This window comes from Ursus arctos, unplaced genomic scaffold (genome assembly GCF_023065955.2).
Source record: "Ursus arctos isolate Adak ecotype North America unplaced genomic scaffold, UrsArc2.0 scaffold_33, whole genome shotgun sequence".
Classification (NCBI taxonomy): Eukaryota; Metazoa; Chordata; class Mammalia; order Carnivora; family Ursidae; genus Ursus; species Ursus arctos.
In genome coordinates this window covers 17,450,560-17,474,104 of record NW_026623019.1, presented here as the reverse complement: position 1 = coordinate 17,474,104, position 23,545 = coordinate 17,450,560, and the positions used below count along the sequence as shown (strand labels likewise).

Sequence of the window (23,545 nt, the reverse complement as noted above, 5' to 3'; positions counted from 1 at the left end):
CAGTATTTTCACCCGTTCTGTAAGTTGTCTCTTCACTGTCTTGATACTGATGCAGTTTGATGCGCAAACGTTTTTTATTTTGATAAGGTCCAGTTTTTTTCTTTTGTTGCCTGTGATTTTGGTGTCCTGTGTAAGACTTAATCGCAGAATTAACCACTCACTCTATCCTGGTAAATATATCACAGTCCTATTTCAAGGCCTCCAGGGCAGTGTTTGGCACGGAAGAGACCGGATCAGTCTAAGAAAATCTAAACCAGTCTTTCTTATCACCGCACGTAGTGCCTCGACAACTACATAAATGTGGCGTGCTCAGCAACAGCGGCAGTCTAGAAGCTACACGGAGGGCTGGGCAGAGAACGTGACAAAGAGGAGCAGTCGTACGGTCGTGGTGGGGACGGTGGTGATAGCAGATCCGACCCGCAGCTCCGGGGCATCTTTCGGGCCCCAATAAGCATTTATTGAGTGAAGGCATTACCACGTCCACTAACAAGCCCTCCCTCTCCTCCCTTGGCCAACAGGACCCCAGAGAGATGCCCAGGCGGCTCGAGAATTCATCCTGAAGATGTTCGTGGACCTGAACCCAGACAGTGACAAAATTATCTACTCCCACTTCACGTGCGCCACAGACACCGAGAACATCCGCTTTGTCTTTGCCGCCGTCAAGGACACCATCCTCCAGCTGAACCTGAAGGAGTACAATCTGGTCTGATTGTGCCTCCTCGGCACCGCCCTTCCCTCCCCGGTGGGCTAGTGAAGCTGTACGAGAGGGACTGGGTTTCTGTGCAAAACAATTTGCATAATACTAATTTATTGCCGTCCCGGACTCTGTGAACGTGTCCACAGAGTTTGTAGTAAATATTATGATTTTATTTAAACTATTCAGAGGAAAAACAGGATGCTGAAGTACAGTCCCAGCACATTTCCTCTCTCTCTTTTTTTTAGGCAAAACCTTGTGACTTCAATGTATTTTAAATCCTCAGTCATGCACTCACCCGGATAAGAGTTGTTTCTTTCTCTCTTTTTCTTTTTTAATTGAGCAAAACAAAGCTGTTTGCCCTTTTCCTAACCCATACCCCTATCCTGATTTTTCCTGGGTTACAATGGCCTTTACCCTAGTTCCAGTCTTGGTCAGGTTTTTCTCCCAAATGATACAGTCAGGACAGCATCATTTGATTTAAGCCATCAACATCAGCTTAATTGAAATGTTTCTAGTTTTGCTGAAGGAGTCTAAGTAGTAATACTGTGGTTTTCACTGTATGATTCTGGATACACATATAGAGTTGTTCTGTATAAATATATTGTCTTGCCTCACTTCGGGCTAGGATGACAGATGCCCAGCTTACGGTTAAGTGTCATTTCTTTTGGATTTCTACCTTCAGCCATAGCTCGGTCGCTCAGAGATGCACAAGTCAGTAAGGCGAGAGCAGAGACACACAGTTGTTTTGAAATGTCAGGTGCCATGGTCCTTCCACCCTTCCTTATTGTCACCCTCTCTTTAAATTGCAGATGCCAAAAAAAAAAAAAAAATATATATATATATATATATGCCAACAGACACTACATTACCCCAACGGCTGCTACCCAGAACCTTTTTCTTAGGTTGTTCTTAGTTTTGTTCTTAGTTTTTCCCCTTCTTGGTTCAGGCTTTTCCTCCTTTTTGTCCCTTACTCTTTGGGCCATAATTTATTATGGGTGTGTGTTGCCAAAGCTGGCTTTTTGTAAAAGCAGAGTAGTGAAAAAGGTAAAAGCCAGTATCCTAAAATGGAAGAGAATAAGACTGTGAATCCTCAAGTAATTGGCTGAGAATGACCCCGAAACAACAATCGGAGACTGTAAATTTGATTGGCTTGGTCCCTTCTTTTCTTTGCCCTGAGATCACATTGTTCAGTGTCCATTCCATGTTGAGTGTCCAAATCAGCAATGTAACAAAGTGTCTTTGTGATAGAACATGAAATCTGCTTCTATCTCTTCACTTAAAGCCAGTTTTACTCTTTATGTTCTTTAAGGTCAAGTAGGTCTGCCAAGAACATTGGTTGAGTATTCTGACACCTCTAATTTGCAAAATTTGAAGTTCCTACTGGTTTACCACCTTTGGGATCTTTTTCAACTGGCGACTGGTTAAGTTGAACCTAAGGAAGACCTGGGGACTTAACGCAAGAGTAACCTGTCCGTGTTCTGTAGGACATGTATTTATGTAACTGAACCTACTAGGAGAGATACTTGGAGTTCTCTATGTGCAATTTTTCAGCAAATGCAAAAAAAACCCACAAAAAACAGAAAACACATGTATTGATGAGCTGGAGTTGAAATATGATTTAAGAAAATAAAGTAAGATTGCTTTAAACCTGTTGGAGAGTAGGAATTAGGCCACAACACTGGTCCTACTCTAAGTATCATACTATTCGGCCCAAGTCGAAACTTCCCTATCAATCACTGTTTGGGAACAACAAAGGGAAGAGAGAAAATGAATGGTATATTAGAGGAGTCCAAGAGTTCCTAAGTAGTGGCGGAATGTTCTCCTTCTTTACTTTCCCAACCACAAACAACACAGGTTACTTTTTCACTTTGCTCAGAAAGCACCTGTAATTTAATTAAGAACCAGACTGCCTGTAGGTATAGTGCAATTCTGAATGCTCTCATCGTTGTACATACATCTCTGTTGAGATTGCAGCATCCATACTGGCTTTGGAATCATTAATTTTTTGGCAGATTGAATGTGCTGTATTGATATGTATCTATGTAATTGTATGTCTTATAGCTAATTCACATTTTGAATAATGTTATTTTATTTACTTTTTTAAGAGAGGAGAATGTAAATTTGTCAGTTTATTTCTGACTAGGGATATTTTTTTTTCCATTTAGAAAAGAAAAAAAAATCTTACTATCGTACAGAGCGGTACTAGCATCGTGCTGTATAAAATCGTTTGCACATTCCTGAGTAGAGGTATACTGATAAGACCCAAAGGGAATTTCATAGCAAAATACATAAAATCAGTCGGAGCTTTTATACAAACATGGAAACCAACTTTGTAGAACTTTTGCCATTTGACCTAGGATTGGAATATGAGCTTTTATACAATTCATATTCTTATTTGGCAAATGCACAGTTTAGTATTACCTCTCTGATGGCCTTTATTAGAAAGGCAGTTTTAGAAGCTATTGTGATCCACTAAGGAAATGTTTTAACAGCTAGAGACCACTGCTTGCCTGAAAGGGCAATCTTAAATTTGGTGCAGCAAAAAAAAAAAAAAAAAAGAAAAGAAAAAAAAAGAAAAAAGAAAAAAACAAGAAAAAAGAGAAAAAGGAAAAAAAAAAAAAGAAAAAAGTCAACAATAACATTTGAAGGCCTACAGTGTGTATAGAGAAAACCTCATCACAAGATCATAAGTGTTACAGTTTTAGGGAATCAAGATATTCTATTTAATAGAGCTATAGTAGATATGTAGTCGATTAAACATGATCTCAAAGCTCGAAGAAGTTGAGCAAACAGGGAGAGATTGTTCTATTTGTCTTTATGAAATTGGGATGGAATTGCTATGCAGATTTGAGGTTTGTGGCTTCGCTGTGTGCCGTAGGGTGCATGACAAGATCCCTTTCTGTTGAGAAAGGAAGAAATTGATCACCCTAGCTGCAGTGACGCATGGAAACCTAATTGTATCCACACTAGTCGATCGAAGCTAAAGGATTTTCTTTTCTGTTTCTTTGTTTGGGGTTTTATTGAAGGGGTTAGGGGCGGGAAGGGATTCTTTTCAGTTTTGTATAAAAACAAAGTTTACTCCTGCTTTCTATTATATTGTGATTGCAAGCATTAGAAGCGCGTGCCACTGGACTTCTGCCATTGCTGCTCCAGGTAACGGAGGCCCGTGGCGAGGTTTTGGTGACTTGGGCATGTCTTATTCAAAAAGAAAAACACAAACACAAAAACCTTTCTTCAGCATACCAAGGCAAGCAGCCGTTTCATGACTCACTTAACACATTGCAGTGTACCAGTTTACAGATAATTTTCCCTCTTTTGCGTGACATGGCAGTTCCAAACCCACAGAGAATTCCTCATTTGTAAATTGGAGGTTTGTACTATGCCTTACAGAGCTTAAATTCAGAAGTTTGTGCCTCATACCTGAAACAAAGGGAAATAACACACCTATTCAAAAGTCAGTAAATCCCCTCGAAGTTTTTGGGTTTTGTTTTTTTTTTAAAAAAAAAACATTTTCATATAAGGAGCTCTGTTGAATGTCATGAATAGACTGGGAAAAAAAAATCTTAGGAACCTGCATATGTTGTTTACTAGCATATGACACCTACAAAAGGTATTCGAAGAACACCTGAAACTTGTATTTGTGTGTGTGTGTGTGTGTGGATTAACTAGCAAGCCTACTATTTAAAAAAAAAAAAAAAGGTAATTCAGCTAAAGGACAATTTACTTTTTGTACTTTAGACTATCTTGACTGTCAAGGTGTATGAACTGTAATTTTAAAATTTATACTGCCACATGATTGTAAATTTTAGTTGTCTTAAGTTAGGAATTGGTAAAAAGCTATTTATGCTGGATTTGGGTCAAATGACTTATTTGCAAAAAAACAATAATGGAAGAAAGGGCTGTATAATGAGATACTGCAAGACTCAGATAGTGGTTGGAAATAACCTTCAAAATTACCCTCAATTTCCCTTTGTTTTCAGTTTCTCAAAAAAAAAAAAAAACACGAATGAAATGAAATATAGAAGAATGTTAACCCATATCAAAATAAAGTGTACCCAAGTATTGTAATGTATATTGCTGCTCTTCTTAAAATTAAATAAGGGTTTAAAACCACTTAATTGGTAATTGACAACATCTCAATTAATACAAACAAGTTGTGCTTGGTATACATTACTATTTTCTTCCAAAGATCTATCTTTGGTTAGAAACACACACACAAATCAAAACTTGTAATATTATATGTTTATCTCCACTTATTTCCAGCATATGTAGCGTTAATAGGTCTGTCCTGGTAACTATGTGTTTGGGATTTCATTTTGGTTCCACCAAATTAGGAAAAGAAGTGGCTTAGTTGTGTATGACTAGTTAGAGATTTTTGGAGCCAGACACCTGCTGTTCCGTAGATACCTAGTACAGAGTCTCAACTTGGCATTAGTTTTTCCTCACAGAGTAACCACCCATTCATTGCTGTCTTCCCAACTTCTGGTGACCTTTTTTTTTTTTTTTTATATAAGTACATCCCAAATATTTCATGGGATTTTTTTTTATTATTTAAATTCAATTAGCCAACATATAATACATCATTAGTTTCAGATGTAGTGTTCAATAATTTATCAGTTGTGTATAACACCCAGTGCTCATCACATCAATTATACTCTCGCCTCTAGAATCATCTGTTCAAAGTATGTATACACACCTAGCACATAGTAGGTGCTCAAATATTAATTTCCTTCTTACCTCCCAATCATGTATCTTCCATTTCCCCGTATGATTCCGACCCAATAGTAAATGACATTTACATGTTATGAAAACACCTATTGGGCTAAATTGGATCTTACTTGGATAAAGCAGTTCTGACTTTCAGATAGGTAGAAAAAACACCAGGGAGGAAAATATTCTTTGTAGAATATTTTCAAGTTTAAGAAGAGAGATGGCAAATTGCCGTGTAACATTCAGGTTACTTGGACTGAAACACATGTTTTTGGTAGATTTCTTTTCCTCAAAGAACTCTAAATACAACTTCTTGCTGGATTCCTCACCTGTCATCATGTTGGAAACCCTTACTAGACCTATGTATTTAGGGAGTTTTGTCAGAAAACATTTTTAACTTGCAGTATTTAAAAGAATCATATTTACTGTTCTTAAAATGTCATTCAAATGCATGTATTGTCTATTGTTTGGGGATGGGAACTAGTTTTGCAAAAAACACCTAATGTTGTATAATAATGCCCCAATGATCTTGCTGGTTAAAAATACAGTATTTTTGGCCATAATTTTGTACTATAGTATTCTTCGTTCTTGAGTTTGCTTCTTGAAGTTGCCTCAGCCTCTTCTAGAATGTTTTTTATTCTAGGGAGTATTGGAATAAATTTTTCCTTTCCTAAAATACTTCATACTGCACATGCATTGTCCAAGTAGACAGGTTTAGAATTTTCTAAGCAAACATGAAAAAAAAAATCCTTTCCCTTCGGTATATAACCAGATTTTAGGCTTCAGTGGAAATATTCGTACTGGTGGCATTTTTTTTTTCAATTTTTTTTTAAACATGACCTAATTTAAGTGGCAAGCAACTGTAAATACAAATTTTAATAGCTGCTCACTAAAGACTTACAAAAGAACTGCCTATCTTCAATCTGTCTTCTAATTAGGAACGATTAACTGGCTGAAAGAGGCCAGAGCTTAGCTCAGAGCTTTCCCGTTTCAGCAGCCATCGTGAACCGTCCTCTCCTCACGGGAAAGGAGCTGTAGATGTCCTTTGGGGCTGTGACTTTTAGAAACAAACACCGAAGCTTTTGAGATCAGCTAAGAACTAGTTTTTCTTTCTCTAGCAGTTTTGTCAAGTTAGGATAATGATGGCAAGTGTTTTTCTAGAAAAATCAGTGCTTCTGTAGGTAGGGACTTCGAACCATAACAAAAGCAAAATCTGTTCCTGCTACTTACTAACCAGTTCTAACTGGCAGCCCGGCCCTTGCTTACGGAATTTTGTGGTTTTCAGCATACTGTTCCTTCCAAATACTTCAGAAAGTGTTTTCACTTAAAAGCCTTTGGGTAAGACTGTCCTATTCCTGCATGCGTTAAAGACCATTTCCAGGAGATGGTGTCCCCTCTCTGGATCTTACTATTAAGGGATGGTGTGACGGGGGACTGTCATTTAGTACAGGCCCGGAGTGATCAGTCCCCCACAACCTCCCCCCTGAGGAAATGGGGTGTCAGCCAGCCCCTAGCACCCCTCACTCTGTGGCCTCTGGGACCTGTGTCCATCTGCATCATCATCTTGAAGACCCATAGCCCACAGGAAAAATGAACTCGCTCAACATAATTTGAGCCAAATATTTTAACTTGACCTTTTGACTCATAGACCCATCCTGATTAGTCAGATGTTTTCAGTGCTAGCCTTCTGGAAGCAATAAAAGTAGTTGGTCCAAAAACTTCTCTGTCTTGTTCCTCATCTTCCCCGCCTCTACCATTCCCTGTCCCCCACCCCACCCCCACTGCCGCTGCCATTTTACTTTTAGGTTGTGGTACCAATTAAACTACAGCAGAAAGGTGGGGGGGTGCAAAGTAATGCTACAGAACAGCAGTGGTTCATTTGATAATGAACAAGAGCAATTTCTGATGGTAAATTAGCTAGTGTCTTGCTTTTCTTTTGTTAATTTTGAGTTCTAACCAAGCTCATGAGTTACTCCATATTTAAGCCCTTATTGAACGGTGGATCACGGTTGGAGAGTGGAAGGCCATGGTTAAGGGTAGGTTTCTGGTGGTTAAATTATCTAGGCCTTACCATTATTCCTTTGTTTCGTTGCCATAGCTAAGTAAAATATGGATCCAGCTAGGAGAAGGAACTCAAGTCCATGTGTTTTGAGGGAGCACCCTAAGTCCCTGCAGCACAAGGCCTTGGTTATAAAATGCAGGTCTCTAGAATCTAAGATGCACCGGGAGTTCCAGAAAGACTGTTTTCTCTGAATTCTTACACCTCAGGACTTAAAATCTGATCTGTGTCCATTTTCTCTCTTCCTGTTTTCTTCAAGAAGGCAGAGGCCAGAGTATTCTCCCATCCCATAAGCTGATGGGTAAAATAAGGCAACTTACCCTCTTTAATTAAGAAGGTAGTGAAATCAGCCCCTGCTAACAAAGAGCTGAGGCCGGGAATCCCTTAGTGGCGGCCTTCCACAAGCCAGTTTGGGCCCTCCAGCCCTGGAGGGGGCGCTTTCCCAGCCTAGTGGGCCAGGAGCCTGTCCCATTGAGGTGGACTATGCAAAGGGCCCCTGGGACTATCACTGTTCCCAGTTTACCCAATGCACATGGATGGTGGCTATTTAACGCATCTCTGGAAATAAGAGGGCGGATACAAGACACACTGACAAACGAGGCTTGGCAAACACCACCAGTCTACAAGCGGGAATTCCGCCCTGTGTACCCCGCTGCCAAGAAGCTCACATTGCTGACAAGACCGTGTGTGTGTCCGCTCTGGGCTGCGCCTCACCTAGGATGCCACGCGGGCCGCCAGTCCCACGCTGCCTGCCGTACGGTCCAGTCAAGGCACCAGCTGGGCCACACCTGAGGTACTGGGCCCTCATCAAGGATTGTAGCAGCAAGGATTATATTCCTGGGGTCAGGGCAGCATTCACAGAAGGGGCCTGCTGCTGCTTATGGAACAGTCGAGGGTCCTGGCCAGTAGGATCCTGGGAAATGGTTCACAATGGGGGGCAAGTGGGGCAGGATTGCGGTACTCATCTGAAGTGTGTGCTCATTTCCACGGTGTCAAATACTCCCACCACACCCAATTTTAAGCTGCTGATTGTGGGGTCATTGAACCCCAGTTGGGAAGACAATGGTCTTCCTAACAATGGTCTCTCTCGAGCTGTTCCTGCACACCACCCTCGGTCCCCTTATGACACCACCTTTCTGTGAACCTGGGAAAATGGCAGGAGGACAAGCCCAGCTGGCTTATTGCACCCACAGCACGTGAATTCCCTCCCCTTGTGACCTGGAGCTAATTACCAAAGAGCGCTGTGCTCATCACGGCCTCGGAAATGGCAGCTTGGCCAGAAATATGAAGTATTTTAAACTCAAAAGGAATTTGGACATCAGATTCCCCTAGCACTTTGTAGGTATGAGAGTGTGCGTGTGAAATGTCTCAGCATCTCCAAGCAGCTCAGTCAATGCTGAACAAAAGGCTTGTCCAGATGTTCATGTTCGTTAGGTAACTAGATTAATCCTCAATCTTCTGAAAACTAATCTCTGAACATATGTGGATATATACACAGACACTAACCATGGTTTGACCTTGAAGTTGTGTATACACGCACTTACATGAGTATACAGAGTCAGACTTGGTTATGAACTTCAACTCACAGAAAAGCATTCTTCACACGGACATGATCAAGACAGAAAAGATCATAAAATCCACAGCTACCATTTTCTTTAAAAAATTTTTTCTTGCCCATCTTCCCAGGCGCGATCTTAAAAGAGCTGTGCTCCATCCAGGCAAGAACACCTCGTTATGGCAACTATGAGTATTTCCTTAAAAGGGCAGATGAGCCAAGGCTGGGACTTATGAAGTCTTATCCAAATGACAAAAGCCAGAGCTACACGACTCAGGGGCACCGTCACTGACGTTATTTCCACTGTGGAGTTAAGGCTTCTCTGTGCAGACGGCTCACTTCCCACAACCCCACGCCTGTGCCACACAAATGCCTGGACAGAACCACAGACTCCGATCCACGGAGTGTAGGACTGCATTTGTGTCACGATTGTCCCACTGACTGAGGGTGGCCACCCTTGCACGTCCCCAGCTCCACACGGGGGTGACTGTAGACACTTCTCTTTCAGGTCCGGCGCTACCTGCATCCTTCCAGCTTTCTCTGGCCACAAGCCAGGAACCAAAAGTCCCTGCCTCAGGAGATGCGCTCAGGCAGTGAGGGACAAGGCTTGGTGGACACATGCTACAGCTTGCGGTCCTCGCCGTTCAAGCCGTAGGCTTATTCTGCACACCCTCCCAGAGGAACCCCGTTAGGCCCCACTTCCTGTCGACAGAACCTGCTCATTTACACCCCCTTTACTGGCTCTTCTCTTCCCCAGGAGTTACTTCCAAATTCTCACTATGCGCTCTGGGGCCATCTCACCAACAACTTCCACCAAAATCGTTTACAAGGGTCCACTTAGGGGGAAATCCCAGATGAGACATGAAGGCCATCGAGGGAGGACCTTCACGTACAGGGACTTGTCCAAACCCATCACCTCCAAGGCTTCAGTACTTGGCCGTCAATGTAACTGCAGCTGACGACCGAGGTCCCAGACTAGCACCAGGAACTCTAGCATGAGATGAAGTTGCTACCCGGGCCCCACAGTGGGAGAGTAAATATAGCAGTAATATAGTTAAGAAAAAAGTTCCGCCTACTCCTGGAAGCTACCACTACACCACCTTCAAAGATAATCCATTTCCGTTGTTGAAGAAAAGGGACACAGACATTTCAATCTTATTGCTATTCTGTTTAGAGGATGTCTCTATTCCTTTCCTCCCTCTGCCCAGCTCTGGCCACTGGCTCCACGGTGAGCACCCACACCAGCCCTGATTCCAGGTGTGTGAGGCGGGCTGCCTCCTTAGAGACACAAAGGCGCTTCAGTCTTGCTCCCCCCACCAATGGATGGTGCTGACATCATCACAGGCAGAGAGGAAAGAATATTCCATCAGAGAATTGGCGCATATGGTGACATTTAATTGAAAAGTATTACCAAAGTAAGGGAACATTATCTAGGCCATGTTCTCAAAGAGTGTCTTCCTTTAAAAGAAATAAGTTTCTCTGATTTGACAGTTGGTCAAAGTATATACTTAGAAAAAATTAAGGAAGCTGTATTTCAGTATTTCAAATCTTGATGAAACAGGACTTTAGAATGAGAGGCGCTCTGCCAATGCAAAAACTTATGCCACAATTTTCTTAGTACTAATGTCTGAATATTTGTTCTCATAGGCTGGAATGTACTTACTATATTTAGCTATCTCATTATTTGTGAAGGAATGAGTTTCTGAGTAGGGGTTACATGCCTGTATATTTTGTGATGATCCATGGCTAAATAAAACTGTATTCAAACTCAAGTACTGTTATCTTTTTAGAAGGCACTGTGAGGATTCCAACTTATTTCTTAAGACCAAATCTCTTTTATTGAGACACTTTTGCTGGGCATAATTCTATGAAGAGTGACCAAGTATTTCCAGTAAGAAACAAACAACAAAATTCAGTGATGGCTTAAAACGTTTAAGAAAAAAATTATAGGAACATGTGCCAATGTGTCTGGAATTTGGGCTAAAATTTAAGTAAACTCAGAAGGAAAAAAACTCAGGGTTAAAGTAAATTGTGCTTTTGGAATCAGGCACCAAAAGACTAGTTTAATGGTTCTAAATATGACTGATTGAGGATAATCTCCAGCAAGATGGACTTCTCGCATTTCACTTAGCCATCAGAAATGTGTATACTTTCTCATTTTTCCCCATTATTTGTACATTTTAAAAATATGCCACCTCAGATATTCAGATGGTGGTTTGAGACCTCTTCCTACCTTCTTACTCTTCAATTTTGTCATTACACGTCAGCCTTCTCGAGGTCAACTCCAACACCTCCAGGATTGCCTGGCCTGGGGGTACCCGCAGTATCACTGCAGAACGGGAAGATTGACTCCCTTTTTGACTTCCCTTTACATTTGTTACTTCAAAAGAGATTTTTCTGCAATGAACACTTGTGGATCTGCTGGTGTTAAGTACTAGTGTTAGGGATAAATTCTACTGTGAGCACTAGATTCTATGACACACAATCCTCCAGATATCAGCTACCACCCGTGGACCAGACTAAGGAGAAAGCAATCGATCCCTATGGTTTTAATTCTGGGCATTGTTGACCTGCAATCTGTTTGGACTCTTTCTTGATTTGGGGGAAGTCAGGGAGCTAAAACAGTGTGGTGTAGACTGAGGGGCACAATTTTGACCATCAGAAGAGGCCAACACATTCATATGCCCTCATATATTTGAGTTTGCGTTTGCTGTTTACTATGTATTTTAAGAATTTTTTGAGACTGTAGTCTGCTCAAGTGACTGAAGCAGATAGATTTCCGCACCGCCCCCCGACCCCCTTCACATGTCAGGAAGTCCAGAGTAAGTGCTGTTCCCTTTTTGATAAACTAACTACAAAAGGGCTGATTTTTCTAAGGTCTTAAGGCGTTTCTTCATGGTCACAAGATGGCTGTTGCAGTTCCAGCCATCATCCCCACACACAAGGGAAGACTCAAGAAAAAGATGAAGTTACCTGTGTCAAGAAAGCAAGAGCTTGGGGCGCCTGGGTGGCACAGCGGTTAAGCGTCTGCCTTCGTCTCAGGGCGTGATCCCAGCATTCTGGGATCGAGGCCCACATCAGGCTCCTCCGCTATGAGCCTGCTTCTTCCTCTCCCACTCCCCCTGCTTGTGTTCCCTCTCTCGCTGGCTGTCTCTATCTCTGTCAGATAAATAAATTTAAAAATCTTAAAAAAAAAAAAAGAAAGAAAGCAAGAGCTTTTCCACATACCCCCTTTTTTTTTTTGATTTTTTATTATATTATGTTAGTCACCATACAGTTTCCACATACGCCTTAACAGATTTCTGCTCACATTGCATTGGCCAGATCTGTACCCTGTGACAAACCCTATAAAGAGGCCGACTAAGGAGAAGATCAGAAATGGGAGCTGAGTCCCTCAGGGTCTTGCATCGTAAGTATATGTATTAATTTTTTAAATGTGGACGAAATATGTACAAGTCTTCTGGCAGGGGAACATGAACCACATCAGATGGTAGAATTAGACCATTTCAGGGAATAAAGAAATTCATAAAGGCTTTGCAACACTCTGATCCACAATCCGCACAACTATACGCCGTCTTCCCTCCTGGTTGCTACCATCTATTAAACCCCCTGACACTCCCCTGGGCGGCTTCAGCCTCTGTACGGAAAACCCATCTGGCAGCCTGGACTTCAGGTCTTTCCATCTTCATCTTCAGCGATCAATTCTCCTCCACGCTAGCCACCCGCTTCCATGATCACTCTTTGCATTTTAATTTCTCCACCTCCAAAGCACTAACTCAAACATCTGGGTGCAACTTCCCTTCCTAACATTTTATTCAATGATTTCTGCTCTACTCCTGAAATCTAAAGATTTTCTTCAGACCGTTCATCACTTTATTCTCCCAATTCACCAGCCTTTTATGCTCTTCACTTTCCTTCTTATCTAGCTTCGATTTTGTATCCCTGAACTAAATAAGCTTGCAAACACTCTACACTTAATTCTATCCCAAACCAACATGTCTACCGATTGCATACATGGAGCCAACTGATTTATCCATGCCAGCACTCCAAAGCCAAAGGAAGCTGGAGAGAAGGACCAAACAGAGCAGATTAGTTCCACTATAAATTTTTTGTTATAGCAGACTAGACACTTCAGACCAATTATCCCACAAAGGTCATATAGAAAAGCTGGATAAAATATTAAAAACAGTTTCCTAAAGGCAGAGATAAGCTAACAAGATAGTGACTAATGACTGGACCAGGTTTCAGAAGAAGACAAGAGCCCAGGAGAATGAGTCCAGTGTTTCGGTCCACTCTTCCTCTGGCAGCATTTATCAGTTTCAGAAAGGAAAGAGGAGAAGCTGAGAAGCAGTGTGACATTTCTGTTAGCCTTTTACAGGTAGAAGGGCAAGTATTAGAGTGTAGACCACACACAAAGCAGTGTGGTTCAGGGAAACCACCTCACCTTGGGATGGGAATAAGAAGAACTGCAGCCTAAGAGTAATGATGGTCAGAAATGTATAGGCCTGGGGCGCCTGGGTGGCACAGCAGTTAAGCGTCTGCCTTCGGCTCAGGGCGTGATCCCGGCGTTATGGGATCGAGCCCCACATCGGGCTCTTCCGCTATGAGCCTACTTCTTCCTCTCCCACTCCCCCTGCTTGTGTTCCCTCTCTCGCTGGCTGTCTCTGTCAATTAAATAAATAAAATCTTTAAAAAAATAAAAAAAAGAAAAAAGAAAACAAATGTATAGGCCTGAAGTTCAACTTCAAAATGAATGTCATAAGAGAGTGAATTTTGGAAGACCTTTGGTGACTATGAAAATGGACTTATGGAGATTAAAGTTTGAAAAGAAAAAAATATATAACCTAAATTAAGAGCTCAGGATGTGATTTATTTGCAGATTGCAAATAGCTGAGGAGAAAAATAGTGAACCTGAAAATGGATCATGAGAACATCATGAGGATGAAGTGGGGTAAGAAAAAAAAAGAATGGACGATAGATATTTGTATGGGCTTACCCTTTCAGTGAGAGGTACAGAATGAATGAATGAATGAATGAATGAATATGTATGTATATATATTCTCTCCCTCTGCTTCTGTGGGATTCCAAATATATTTTTCCAATGTATTTTCAATATACATATTTGGAATCCCATAGAAGCAGAAATGGAGAATGGTAAAGAAGCAATTTTTACAGACAAAAACAGAGAACTTATCCAAACTGATAAAATGCATCAAGCTATAAATTCAAGATGTTCAAAGATCCCCAAGAAAAACAAGCAAAAAGAAGTATATGCTTAGACATATAGTAAAATGCCAAAAAACAAATGAAAAACAGTGAAAGCAGCTAGGGGGAAAAAATAAAAACAATTACCTTTAGAAAAATCAATAAATTCACAACTGACTCTTAACAGAAACCATTAAATGCAGAAGGCAGTGGAATGATATCTTTGAAGTGCTGGGGGCAGGGAGGGGGGAAACTACCAACCTAGAATTCTATCCTGGGTGAAAATATATCAAAAGAATAAAGGGGAGTCTGGTTCTGATGGAGTGAATGGGACCAGATTTACCTTAGTGCAAATAACTGGAAGACTGTGGAGTTGTCCGCTAGTCACCGACAGCGTAGACCCCTGATCCCTGACAGAAAGAGAACTATTGAGATGAGCCCCACAATTCTCCGGGCTTTCCTCCTGGAAATACTTTATGAACTACAGTGAAGGAAAGGGAATCCTGAGTCGAGCACAAAGGTGAGAGTTCAGAAAGGCTGAAGTAGCTGGAACGGGTGGTCCATACTACCGGAGCGAAGGGAGCGGCTCGAAGACAGAGCTCCAGAAATCTGCGTAAAGGTCCCTGGGACGTGGGCCTGTTGCTCAACACAAAAGCACGCACGTGTGGAGTGAAAGTGCCCCACGCCAGACAAAAAGTAACTGGAGAACTTGAAGCTTCACAATCCCCAGAGTTCACAGAGAGCAGGGCAATGCATGAGCTCCAACCATCCAGAGCAGAGCGTGCTCGTTCGACATACCTTAGAAACGGTGTGAAATTAAGCCTCAAATAAGGACTACTCTAAAACCACCACGGCCAATGTTAAAAAAATAGACCTGGGACATCTGGGTGGCTCAGTTGGTTGGGTGCCTGCCTCCGGCTCGGGTCGTGATCTTAGGATCCCTTGCTAAGCAGGGAGCCTGCCGCTCCCCCGTTTGTGCTCTCTTGCTCTCTTGTGTTCTCTCTCTCTGACAAATAAATAAAAATCTTTAAAAAATAAATAAAAAATAAAAATAAAAAAATAGACCTTGTAAGGATTAAGTTGATCCTCGAATAACCTGGCTGCTAAAGTCCAACCCTCCTGAAATACAATAAATCCAGCACTCAACATAAAATGTATAATGTCCAAAACCCAATTAAAAATTAATTTACCAGTAGGGCGCCTGGCTGGCTCAGTTACTAGATCATCCAACTCTTGATCTCAGGGTTGTGAGTTCGAGCCCCACATTGGGCATGGAGCCCACTTTGAAGTTAAAATTTAAAAAAAATAAGAAATTAGTATACATAGCTGTCCAATTTTCCCAACACCATTTATTGAAGAGACTGCCTTTTTCCATTGGATATTTTTTCCTGCTTTGTCAAAGCTTAGTTGACCACAGAGCTGAGGGTGCATATCTGGGCTCCCTATTCTGTTCCATTGATCTATGTGTCTGTTTTTGTGCCAGTGTCATGCTGTCTTGGTGATGACAGCTTTGTAATAGAGCTTGAAATCAAGCAAGCCCCACCCCCCCAGCTTTTTCTTTTTCAACATTTCCTTGGCAATTCAGGGTCATTTCTGGTTCTATAAAAATTTTAGGACTGTTTGTTCCAGCTCTTTGAAAAATGCCATTGGTGTTTTGATTGTGATGGCATTGAAAGTATAGATTGCTCTGGGCAGCATAGACATTTTAACAATGTTTAGTCTTCCTATCCATGAGCATAGAATGTTTTTCCATCTTTTTGTGTCTTCTTCAATGTCTTTCATAAGTGTTCTATAGTTTCTAGAGTATAGATCCTTTACCTCTTTGGTTAGGTTTATTCCAAGGTATCTTATGGGTTTTGGTGCTATTGTAAATGGAGTCGATTCCCTAATTTGCCTTTCTACAGTTACATTGTTAGTATGGAGGGAAGTAACTGATTTCTGTGCAATGACTTTGTATCCTGTCACATTACTGAATTGCTATATGAGTTCTAGTAATTTGGGAGTGGAGTCTTTTGGGTTTTCCGCATAACGTGTCACGTCCTCTGCAAAGGGAGAAAGTTTGACTTCTTTACCAATTTGAATGCCTTTTATTTCTTTTCGTTGTCTGATTGCTGATGCTAGGACTTCTAGTACTATGTTGAACCATAGTGTTGAGAGTGGGCATCCTTGTTGTGTTCCTGATGGGGGAAAAGCGGAGAGTTTCTCCCCATTGAGAAGGATATTCACTGTGGGCTTTTCATAGATGGTTTTTATGAAATTGAGGAACGTTCCCTCTATCCCTAGACTCTGAAGAGTTTTAATCAGGAAAAGATGCTGTATTTTGTCAAATGCTTTTTCTGCATCAATTGAGAGGATCATATGGTTCTTGTCTTTTCTTTTATTAATGTGCTCTATCACACTGATTGATTCGCAAATGTTGAACCACCTTGCATCCCAGGAATAAATCCCACCTGGTCGTGATGAATACTCCTTTTAATGTACTGTTGGATCCTATTGGCTAGGATCTTGAGAATTTTGGCACCCATATTCATCAGGAGTATTGGTCTTTAATTTTTCTTTTTGATGAGGTCTTTGCCTGGTTTTGGGATCAGGGTAATGCTGGCCTCATAGAAGGAGTTTGGAAGTTTTCCTTCTGTTTCTATTTTTTCAAAACCGCTTCAAGAGAATAGGTATTATTTCTTCTTTAAATGTTTGGTAGAATTTCCCAGGGAATCCATCAGGCCCTGGACTCTTGTTTTTTGGGAGGTTTTTGATCACTGCTTCAATTTCATTCCTGGTTATTGGTCTATTCAGATTGTCAATTTTTTCCTGTTTCAGCCTTAGTAGTTTACAGGTTTCCAGAAAGGCCTCCAGTTCTTCCAGGTTGCTTAATTTATTAGCATATAGCTGCTGATAATAATTTCTAATACTTGTTTCTATTTCCTTGGTGTTAGTCACGATCTCTCCCTTTTCATTCGTGATTTTATTAATTTGGGTCCTTTCTTTTCTTTTGGGTAGGTCTGGCCAGTGGTTTATCAATCTTATTACTTCTTTCAAAGAACCAGCTTCTAGTTTTGTTGATCTGCTCTACTGTATTTCTGGTTTCTAATTCATTGACCTCTGCTCTAATCTTTATTATTTCTCTTCTCCTGCTTGGTTTAGGATTTATTTGTTGTTCTTTCTCCAGTTCCTTAAGGTTTAAAGTTAACTTGTATATTGGGATTTTTTTAATTTTTTTGAGTGAGGCTTGGATGGCTATGTATTTCCACCCTTAGGGCCACCTTTGCAGTATTCCATAGTTTTTGGACCGATGTGTTTTCATTTTCATTGGTTTCCATGAATTGTTTAAGTTCTTCTCTAATTTCCTGGTTGACCCAAACATTCTTAAGCAGGATGGTCCTTAGATTCCAAGTGTTTGAATTCCTTCCAAATTTTTTCTTGTGATTTGAATTTGTTTCAAAGCATTGTGGTCTGAAAATATGCAGGGAATAATCTCAATCTTTTGGTATCGGTTGAGACCTCATTTGTGACCCACTATGTACAGAAGAATGAAATTCAACCACTCTCTTACACCATACACAAAGATAAACTCTAAATGGATTAAAGACCTCAATGAGACAGGAATCCATCAAAATCCTAGAGGAGAACATAGGCAGTAACCTCTTTGACATTGGCCACAGCAACTTCTTTCAAGACACTCCAAAGGCAAGGGAAACAAAAGCAAAAATGAACTTCTGGGACTTCATCAAGATAAAAAGCTTCTGCACAGCAAAGGAAACAGTCAACAAAACTAAGAGGCAACCCACAGAATGGGAAAAGATTTTTGCAAATGACGTTACAGATAAAGGGCTGGTATCCAAGATCTATTAAGAACTTCTCAAACTCAACACCCAAAAAACAAATAATCCAGTCGAGAAATGGGCAGAAGACATGTTGAACAGACATTTCGCCAAAGAAGACCTAAGAATTGCTAACAGACACATGAAAATTATTCAACATCACAAACCATCAGGGAAATACAAATCAAAACCACAATGAGATACCACCTTAATACCAGTTAGAATGGCAAAAATTAACAAGACAGGAAACAACAAATGTTGGAGAGGATGTGGAGAAAGGGGAACCCTCTTACACTGTTGGTGGGAATGCAAGTTTTTATAGTCACTTTGGAAAACAGTTACTCAAAAAGTTAAAAATAGAGCTACCCTATGACCCAGCAATCTCACTACTGGGTATTTAACCCCAAGATACAGATGTAGTGAAAAGAAGGGCCATATGCACCCCAATGTTCATAGCAGCATTGTCCACAATAGCCAAACTGTAGAAGGAGCTGAGATGCCCTTCAACATATGAATAGATAAAGAAGTCCATATATACAATGGAATATTACTCAGCCATCAGAAAGGATGACTACCCAATATTTGCGTCAACATGGATGGAACTGGAGGGGATTATGCTAACTGAAATAAGTCAAGCAGAGAAAGACAATTAGCATTTGGTTTCACTCATATGTGGAACATAAAGAATAGCATGGAGGACATTAGGAGAAGAAAGGGAAAAATGAAGGAGGGGAAATCAGAGGGGGTGATGAACCATGAGAGATTATGGACTCTGGGAAACAAACAGGGTTTCAGAGGGAAGGGGGGGTGTGGAGATGGGTTAGCCCCATGATGGGTATTCAGGAGAGCACATATTGCATAGAGCTCTTGGTGTTTTACGCAAACAATGAATCATGGAACACTACACCAAAAACAATGAAGTACTGTATGGTGACTAACATAACACAATAAAAAAGTGTTAAAAAAAAAAAAAGTTAGTACACAGGTGAACAAGCAGGAAACCAGGAAGGGAAAATAACCAGGAAGGGAAAAAAAGATCAGTCATCGGAAAGACACCTGGAAATGACAGATATTGAATTAGCATCTAAGAACTTGAGCGTAGCTATTATTTGTATGCTCAAGAGTTTAAATAACTTAATCACACTCTTCTCAAGTGCACACAGAGAATTTTCCAGGATAGATCATATGTCAGGCCACAAAATAGGTCTTAAAATTAAGAAAATTAAAACCATATTGAGCATCTTTTACTGACCCAGTGGTATAAAACTAGAAATCAAAAGAAAAAGAGGGAAAAAAAATCACAAATATGTCAAGATTAAACAACATGCTACTGAATAACCAATTGATCAATGAATTTAAAAAGTGTTTTTAAAAACACCCCAGGACAAATAAAAACAGAAATGCAACATACTAAAACTTAGGGGTTGCAGCAAAACATTTCTAAGAGGAAGTTCATAGCAAAAAAATACCTACCTTCAAAAATAAAATCTCAACGACCTAACTTTACACCTCAAGAAACTCAAGAAAAAGGAACAGATAAAGCTCCAAGTTAGTAGGACAGCAACAAAGATCAGAGCAGAAATATATGAAATAAAGAATAAAAAGACAATAGAAAAAAAATGAAATTAAGAGCTGGTTCTTTGAAAGACAAAACTGACAACCCTTTAGCTAGACTCACTAAGGAAAAAAATAAAAGAGAAGGGAGTTAAAATTACAAGTGAAAGAAGGCACACTACAACTGATAACCTAGAAACAAAACATCATAAGAGACTACTATGAAAAATTATACACCAACAAATTGGATAACGTATGAGAAATGGCTCAATTCTTAAAGACATGCAACATTCTCATTTTCAATTATGAAGAAATAAAAAATCTGAATATACTGATTACTGATAAGGAGATGGAAGGTTTTTGATTACTGATTCAAACAAACAAAAGCCCAAGACCAGACAGCTTCACTGGTGAGTTCTACCAAACATTTAAAGAACTCCGATCCTTTTCAAACTCTTCCTAAGAGTACAAGAGGAAGGAATGCTTCCAACTCCTTTTACCAAGCCAGCATTACCCTGATACCAAAACCAAACACTGACACCACAGGAAGAGAAAATTACAGGATAATATCCCTGGTGAACATGAATGCTAAAATCTTCACCAAAATATAAGCAAAGTTAATTCAATAAAACATTAAAGGAGCAGACACTATGATCAAGCAGGTGCATAGAGCATTCAATATCTGCAAATAAGCGTGATAAACCACACTAACAAAATGAATAAAAATCATGATCGCTTCAGTAGAAGCAGAAACAGCTTTTGACCAAATTCAACATCCATTTATGATAAAAACTCTCAACAAAGTGAATATAGAAGGAATATACTGTCACATAATAAAGGTCATATAGGACAACCCCACGGCTGACATCTTACTCAACAGTGAAAAGTTTAAAGCTTTTTCTTTAAGACAACAAGATAAGAATGCCCATTCTCACCACTTGCATCAACATAGTATTAGAAGTCCTAGCCAGAGCAGCTAGGCAAGAAATAAAAGGCATCCAAATCAGAAAGGAAATAAAACTCTCACTATTTGCAGATGACATGATATTATATATAAAAGATACACCAACAACAGAACTAATAGATGAATTTAGTGAAGTTGAATGATATGAATATATGTAGAAATCTGTTGGATTTCTATACACTAATAATGAACTGTCCAAAAAAATTAGATAAACAATCCCATTTTTAATTGCATAAGAATATACTTATGAATAAATAAAACCTAGGAAAAAATTGAACCCAGAAGGTAAAATATCTGTACACTGACATCTTTAAGACATTAATGAGAGATACTGAGAACAAAAATAAAGCTATTTTGTGGTCATAAGTTGGGAGAATTCATATTGTGAAAATGTTCCTACTACCCAAAGCAATCTACAGAGTCAATGCAATCCCTATCAAAGTCCCAATGGCATTTTTCCCCCCACAGAAATAGTTTAACAATCCTAGTATTTGTATAAAACCACAAAAGACCTGAATAGCCACTGCAATCTTGAGAAAGAAGAACAAAACTGGAGGCACCATGCTCCCTCATTTCAAACTATATTACAAAGCTATAGTAATCAAAACTCTATGGTATTGGCATAAATACATATGCATAGATCAATACAACAGAATAGAGAGCCCAGAAACAAACTCAGATATATATAGTCTATTAATTAACAAAGGAGCCAAGAATATACATGAGAAAAGGACAGTTTCTTCAATTAATGGTGTTGGGGAAACCCTACAGCCACAAATGAAACTGAACCACTATCTTTCACCATACACAGAAATTAACTAAAAATGGATTAAGAAGACCTGAAACTATATGACTCCCAGAAGAAGAAAAAAAAAAAAAAAAAGGTTATAAGCTCTGTGACATTGGTTTTGGTAATCATTTTTTGAATTTGACACCAAAAGCAAAGGCAACAAAAGCAAAAACAAGTACAACAACATCAAAATAAAAGGCTGTGCTGTGAAGGACACAAAATGAAAAGGCAACCTACTAAATGGAAGATGGTGCTTACAAAGAATGTCTGCTAAGGTGTTAATGTCAATGATTCATACAACTCAATAGAAAAAAAATATTTTGATTTAAAAATGGACAGAGGATCAGGACACCTGGGTGGCATGGTTGGCTGGGTGACTGACTCTTAGTTTCAGCTCAGGCATGATCTCAGGGTCATCAGGTTGTAGGGTTGAGTCCTGCCTTGGGCTACGCACTCAGCATTAAGTCTGCTTGAGATTCTCACTACCTCTCCCTCTGCCCCTCCCACTCATGCACTCTCTAAAATAAATACATAAATCTTTTAAAAAAAAATGGACAGAGGATCTGAATAGACATTTTCCAAAGGAAACCTACAGGTGGCCAACAGGGACACAAACAAGATGCTCAACGTCATTTATCAGGAATATGCAAATCACAACAACAACCAATTCTTACACATGTTAGAATGGCCAGTATCAAAAAGGAAATTACATCCTTGTTGGCAAGGATGTAGAGAAAAGGTAACCTTTGTGCATAGTTGCTGAGAATGTAGACTGGTGCAGCTACTATGGAAAACAGTATGGGGGTTCCTCAAAAAGTGGAAAACAAAACTACCATATGATCCAGCAGCTCCACTTCTGGGTATTTGAAAAAAAAAAAATGAAAACACTGATGTGAGAAAAATATACATGCACCACAGCGTTATTTTTAATAGCCAATATTTGGAAACAACCTGAGCTATCCATTGAAGAATGGATCAAGAAATTGTGGTACACACACACACACACACACACACTTGCACATGCACACACTGGAATATTACTTGCTTCTAAAAAATAATAAAACCTTGCCTTTGCAACAACATGGATGGACCTTGAGGGCATTATACTAAGTGAAATAAGTCAGAAACGAGATCATACTGTATTTCTCTATGCGGAATTGAAAGAAAAAGTGGGGAAGGGGCAGGCAGAGTGATGGAGGGAGGGGGAGAGAGACAGAGACACAGAGAAGAACACAACCAACACCCCGCACCCAACAAACTCCCAGATTTAGAAAACAGACTGGTGATTGCTAAAGGTGGGGGTTGGGGTGGGCAATATAGGTACATGGAGTGAAAAATTACCAATTTCCTGTTCTAAGATAAGTCAGAGGAATGTAATGTACAGCTATAGCTAATAACGTCAATGATAGCTAATAATATTGTATTGCATTTTCAAAGTTGCTAAGAGCGGCTCTTAAAAGTTCTCATCACAAGAGGAAAAATTCTGTAGCCATCTATTCTGACAGATGTTAACTAGACTTGTGGTGATCATTTATGATACAAATATTGAATTATTTCATACACCTGAAACTGATAATTTTGCGTGTCAATTATACCTCAATTAAAAAACAAACTTGAAGTAATGAGGAAAACATGGGAGACATGAAAAGGATTACATGAAACCATGACAAAAATACCTCAAATTAAAAATTCACTGATATTTAGAGCAAATTGATATCAATGTATGCCCAGGAGAAGGGGGTGTCAAGGAAAGGAAAAGATGGGAGAAGAGAAATAAGAAGTAATGGCACAAACAAACACACCCAAAAACAAAACAAAAAACCCACCACTTTGGAATTTTATGAACACTGTAAACCCACAAATTTAAAAATTCAGCAAACATAACAATGATTAACACAAAACCACACTAAGTCCCATCATAATCAAGTTACTGGATATCAATAAGGGGGGGGGGGAGAGCTTAAAAGTAGCCAAAGAAGAAGTCACACTATATATTTCCAGAAGAACCATGATAAAAATTAACAGGAACGTCTTATCTGAAACTATTAGGACAATGGAATACTGTGTTTAAAGTGCTTGAAGAGGGGTGGGGAGTCAGCCTTGATATTCACATCTAGCAGAAAGATAAATCCTTCAAAAATTAAAGATACATATATTTTTTGGAGAAAAAAAAGCCAAGAGAATGTGTTACAA

At 39.8% G+C, this 23,545-nt stretch overlaps 1 protein-coding gene across 1 annotated transcript in view; it reads left to right on the top strand.

Annotated features, from left to right (window-relative positions):
- Window positions 1-10,793, top strand: part of GNAQ (G protein subunit alpha q) — a 304,957-nt gene extending 294,164 nt beyond the window's left edge. The window contains exon 7 of the mRNA XM_026518812.4: window positions 519-10,793. Coding sequence (XP_026374597.1) covers window positions 519-709 — 191 coding nt within the window. The 3' untranslated portion in view covers window positions 710-10,793. The remainder of the gene's footprint in view (window positions 1-518) is intronic.
- Window positions 10,794-23,545: the final 12,752 nt, after the last annotated feature.